The following is a 6,000-nucleotide window of genomic DNA, read 5'->3' as shown; positions in this document are numbered from 1 at the left end:
TGGGAAGCAGGCTCCCTGCTGAGCAGAGAGCCCGATGCGGGACTCGATCCCAGGACCCTGAGATCATGACCTGAGCCGAAGGCAGCGGCTTAACCCACTGAGCCACCCAGGCACCCTGTTCTCCACTTTTTTAAAAAAAAGATTTTATTTATTTGAGAAAGAGAGCGACAGGGGGAGAGGGAGAAGCAGACTCCCCACTGAGCACGGAACCCCCTGGGGGGCTCGATGTGGGGCTCCATCCCAGGACCCTGAAATCATGACTTAAGCCAAAGGCAGAGGCTTAACTGACTGAGCCACCCAGGTACCTGGGTACTTGCAGTGCTCCTGGATGATTCTGTTGGTGCTGGCCCATGGATTAATATGATTAGAAATGTTGTAAAAGGCACTGTAATCCTCTGACTACTGCTCAAGCAATTATTTTGAACATTTCATTTTTCTTTGAGGCATCAAGTGTACAGTATAAAGTGGAAAAGTATTTATGTATATGTCTGTAAATACAGAAGTGTTATAAAATGCCATTTTGTAATGACCCTGGGAGATGGGTTTATACTGGTGTCTTTATTCACTACTGTTCCTGATCCATAAATCTCTTACTTTGATTTGCTAAGGCTTCACATCTTTATCCATACCTTGATCACCCATTGCCATCTTTGGAAGGTCCTTCTAGAGAAGACTTTTAGAAAAGTTTACTCTTCTAGAATTTCACCCAGTGATGAATTTATTTTGCTTATATTAATTTCTCACTTTCAGCTTTCAGCACATGAAATTCAGACTCTTGTCTATGTTTCTTTACAATTTGTTAGACAATAGTGGTTTTCGTTACTTGACTGGGGTGGTTAAGTGGGAAGATGGACAAGGGGATGAATAAATAATCTGACTGAATCTTAATCTTATTACTGCTAGCTTCACAATTTAGGTAGAGTATATTAATTAAAAAGGGAATTAATGTAAACATTATTTGAGTATAATTCAATAAAGTACTAATAAGCCCTCTGTCAAGTAAGATCAATGTCCTGATTTTATTTCTGCCATTTATTGGTTGTGTCACGTTGGGCAAGGTGCTTGACCTTTTTGAGCCTCTGTTTTGTCTTCTATAAACTGGGAAAAGCAATATCTATTGGATAGGATTGTTGAATTTTAAAATAACATAATATGGGGATGCCTGGGTGGCTCAGTGGGTTAAGCCACTGCCTTCGGCTCAGGTCAAGATCCCAGTGTCTTGGGATCAAGTCCCGCATCGGGCTCCTTGCTCAGAGGGGAGCCTGCTTCTCTCTCTGCTTCTGCCTGGTGCTCTGCCTGCTTGTGCTCTCTCTCTCTCTCTGACAAATAAATAAATAAAATCTTTAAAAAATAAATAAATAAAATAACGTATACGAAGAATATAGTCTAGGGCTCCTAGTATATGTAATAGTCATTATCAAACTTGGATCTCAAGCAGAGATTATACACAACTAATATACATATTGTTTTCTAGTTTTAGTGTTCTAATTTATTTTTCTTTTATTTTTGGTGTCTAGCTACTAATGATTACTTGATTTAAGTAATCATAAAGAGAGGGTGCTGAATTTAAGGGATATTTTTATATGGCTATTTATAGCATGACATGAAGAATAACATTTTAGCTGTTACTAGCTTTTAGATCTGAATGTCTCACATTTTATACAAGGCAAATTCTAATAAACTGGTGTTGTATTGGTACATGAGCTACTAGAAGTTAGATTCTGCTTCATTTAATCCGGTTATCATACCTCAGATTTAGTCTCTTGCAGCTGATTTTTTAAATGTTATTTCTTTAGATTGAAGCGATTTAAAATTTTATCTCTGAACAGATGTTCTGCAAAAAGAAAAACCAAGAGTTATTGCTTTCACTATTTTTGTATTATAGTCTACCATAAATGACTGGCACTCCTTGCATCGAACTCAAGAATAATTGAAAGTGAAATCTCTAAAATTAAATAGCTATTTTTGGTCATTTTATGGACCACGATCTGTTAAGGATTTAAGGAAATATGGGTGATTAAGTAATAAATTGATTTATTATCTTTTATTAAGATAAAATGAATGAGTCATAAGTTCTGTAGGTAGAATAGTTTAAGTTATGAGAACCTGAAAATACTAGTTTTTGAAATATCTTTATATTACCCTTTATTAAGGAAAGAAACTATGAATGCTGTATTTTAGTTTTGCCATAGGGCAGTTTATTATTCATTTATTTCTGAAACATTTAGTGAATATCCACTATGCTCCAGTTGCTCTTTTTCAATAGACCATGCAGTGATGAACACCTGTAAGTACTAATTCTATATTGACCTTACTGTTTGGAGCATAAAGCCATTATTTATATGATTATTGCCATGCATATATCAACAAATAATTAATATAAAAATTTATTTTGATATCTCATATGTTTGGAAAAACCTAAGATAGAATAGATTATTATCGTTGGGGTGCCTGGGTGGCTCAGTGGGTTAAAGCCTCTGCCTTCGGCTCAGGTCATGATCTCAGGGTCCTGGGATGAAGCCCCGCATTGGGCTCTCTGCTCAGCAGGGAGCCTGCTTCCCTTCCTTTCTCTGCCTGCCTCTCTGCCTACTTGTGATCTCTGTCTGTCAAATAAATAAAATCTTTAAAAAATTACTATATCATAAGGAAATTTTAAAAATCTTCCATAAAAGGGAGGAGGAAATATTATGAAATACCTTATATTCAAAAGTAGATACCATTAATAAGGACTCTGCAACAGTTGTCACTCCTGTAATTAAACTAACTAGAGAAATTACCACCATAAAAACTGGAATCTAACCATTTCCATAGGTGATTTTAAGCAGTGTATGATTATGTCAGGCAGAATAATATAAATAAGAAGGTAGAGAACCATTTGTTACTATAAAATTACAGTTGTGGAGTTTTTGGTTTTTAAATGCTTAGTTCTAAATTGTGTGTTTACTTGTTGGTATACAGCTAGCTTCCCAGTTACAGAATTTGTAAGTTCTCTTTGTGGACAAATAAAATGGGTAATACACAGCAGGGTTGTTCCCCCCCCCACCACAAATGGATGAATATTTTTCTTTCTGAAAAAACCATAAAATATAAATTTGTTTCAAAAGTCATTTTAGACTATGAGTAACTGAGATATTCCTGAAATAATTATGAAATGAGAAACTTATTCACCTGAAGTTTGAAAAATATTGTTTGTAACTTTAGCTATTCAAAGCAAGGAGTGGACTTAATCCCTTCTTTCTATCTCCACGAACATATGGTCTTCCCATTCACTTACATAAATACGTAAATTTAAAACTTTTAGTTTAATTTAATGCACAGGAAATGTTCCGAATGAAGAGGGGTTACTGTTCTTAAGACTCTTCTAGCTTTTTCTGAAGCAATAATGCTTTAAATTACAATAGTACATTTTTAAAATTTCTGATTCAGTATGATATATACTAGACTCTTCCTATAAAGCTAATAATGTTAAAGTTGTTTTTTCAGTACATGAGAAACCTGGCCTTAGGATTTTTGATATGACAATATGAAATAATTCTTACTATAAAAAATTTAACATATATAGTTAATTCTATTCATGTACTTAATTATAGTGAAGAACCAACATGCTATACTTATTTCTCTGCCATTTTCTTTATGTGAGAGCTCTTGAGTTTAATAAGAAGAGTGCTTTTCAGAAATACGGAAATATTTCCATTATCTGACATATTCCTGTGCCACTATAAGTGTAGTTCTTGGTATATATACCATAAAGTTGAGTACATTCTTTGATACTGAATTTTCTTTAGTTAAAAAGACTAAAACCAAATGACAGAAAAATTCTTTAAGAAAAACCTTTGTGAATTACTGAGTCCACAGTGATATTTCAGTAATAAGAAATTTCATAATATGGTCTTCAAAATGTTTGAAAATACCAGAAAAAATGCCATTCATGCTATGTTACATCAGAGATACTATCTGCTCTGAGTATATTACATTATTCAACAGTAAGGAATGATTCGTGCCAGTAAGGAATGATTCATACCAGTGAACTTGTAATAGAAAGCTATTTTTATTACATGGTTTAATTATTATTGCGTGGTGCTATTTATTACAGGTCCTATAATTTCTCAGACTTTCTTTGTTTTTGGAAGGTAGTTGAGTCATTTTAATTGAATCATGGCAGGTTGGACACAGAATCTATCCCCTGACATAGTGTGGCTCCTGTTACTATTTCTACCCAGGTATCCCTAGGATACTGTCAAACACAGTATCCTGTGTTTGATAGTATCAAGCATTTGTTTGGTACAATAAGCATTTGTGTAGTACACATTTGTGTAGTACAATCTTGAAAATAGTGCCAAAATAATTCACACAGAAAGTGAATTTGGTGAAATATCAGCGAATGAGCTAATAGATGATTTTATCATTGCTTCTATGCATATGACTTTTGAACTTGAGTTGGTCATGGATGATTGCATTATTTTGCCTTTCTATGTGAGGAATAAAGGAGAACCAGATAGCTTAATTGAAAGTGAATTGTTAACAAATGCAATTTTGATATATATCATTAGTTTTTTTTTTGATGACTTTTTAAAATAAATATTTATTTATTTGACACAGAGAGAGAGCACTCCACAAGGTAGAGTGGCAGGCAAAGGGAGAGGGAGAAGCAGGCTGCAACCTGAGCAAGGAAACTGATGTGGGACTTGATCCCACAATGCTGGGATCATGAACTGAGTCAAAGGCAGACGCTTAACCAACCGAGCCACCCAGGCATCCCTTAATGAATTTTTAAAAAGGAATTTTGCAGGGCTGATATAGTTTATATTCATTATTGTTAGATGAGGTTATGTAATCCAATTTTCTTGAATTCTCTAGGTTACAACAGTTACATTTCAAGATTTGCCAGGTTGTAGTCTCTCCACACTAGCAGAGTGTCCAAATCTTCAGTTTTTGTCTCTTCGACGCTGTGGATTAATTTCTTTGCACAGCCTGAGTAACTGCAAAAAACTGAAGCACATTGATGCACAGGTATGTCCTCTGTTCTCCTCATTATTTATCCTATAATAAAATCGAAAACAAAATTTGTGAGAACCGTTGAGGAAAGAAGATTAGGAAGTATGGCCTGAAAATCACTTATCTCTATTTGCAGATGATATAGTTACTGTTTTTATTACTTTTTGTTTGATCCTTGACATCTTTAGAACCTAAGTTATCGGTTATTGTTTATATAGTAACTATTTCTTCAAAATTGTCATTGCTGAAATATAAACATAAATCCATTTTCTATTTTATTATAGTAAATTATCACAACAACCATTTTATTTACTCATGGTTCTGTGGGCCAGCCATGAATTGAGGCCAGGCTTGTCTGGGTATTTCTTCTGATTTTTGTCTTGTTGCCTGGGTCATTTATGTAATTTGGAGTGGGGGCTGGAAATGTCCAAAATGCCTTGTCTGGTGTCTTGGGAGGTTAGAATTTCAATTTCTCTTTCTTTTCTTCTCTCTTTCTCTGTGTATCTGTGTTTCTGTCTCTTTCATTTTGGGGCTTTTCTATAGAGTGGCCCAATCGCAAGACTGAGCATTCCAAAAAAGACAAGCTCCAATATGCAGGTGTTTTTCAGGCATCTGCTGGCATTACACTAGCTAATGTTCTATTGGCCAAACCTAAATCTGTATGGGATGGGAGCTGGGTGGATTTGTGAATGTTGGGATGTGAAGTTCATTGGGGCAAAGTAACAGTCTACCACAGTCTACCCTTGATCCTAAGGAGTCACGTCCGTCCCACATTCAAAATACACTCATGTCCAAGAGACCCCTAAATGTCATCAATTTTGTGGCCTCAGACTTAGACTTGAAGCACAAAATTTTCTCATCTATATCAGATCCAGGTGGAAGTGATTTGCCCAGGTAGACCTCTTTCAACTCAGAGATCTGTGAGATACACTGAAAAGTATCTTCTCTTCTCCCCGTCCCCCCTTCCCACACTCACATACAGTGGTGAGATAGGTTTGATTAATT

General features: G+C 35.4%; 1 protein-coding gene across 1 annotated transcript in view; it reads left to right on the top strand.

The window, feature by feature from the left end:
• LRRIQ1 (leucine rich repeats and IQ motif containing 1) overlaps positions 1-6,000 on the top strand; it is a 198,602-nt gene that overhangs the window by 25,537 nt on the left and 167,065 nt on the right. Inside the window, 1 exon segment of the mRNA XM_059404457.1 lies at positions 4,858-5,010. Coding sequence (XP_059260440.1) covers positions 4,858-5,010 — 153 coding nt within the window.

This window comes from Mustela nigripes, chromosome 6 (genome assembly GCF_022355385.1).
Source record: "Mustela nigripes isolate SB6536 chromosome 6, MUSNIG.SB6536, whole genome shotgun sequence".
NCBI classification, from domain to species: Eukaryota; Metazoa; Chordata; class Mammalia; order Carnivora; family Mustelidae; genus Mustela; species Mustela nigripes.
Note: the sequence above shows the minus strand (reverse complement) of the source record. Positions and strands in the feature narration are given on the sequence as shown.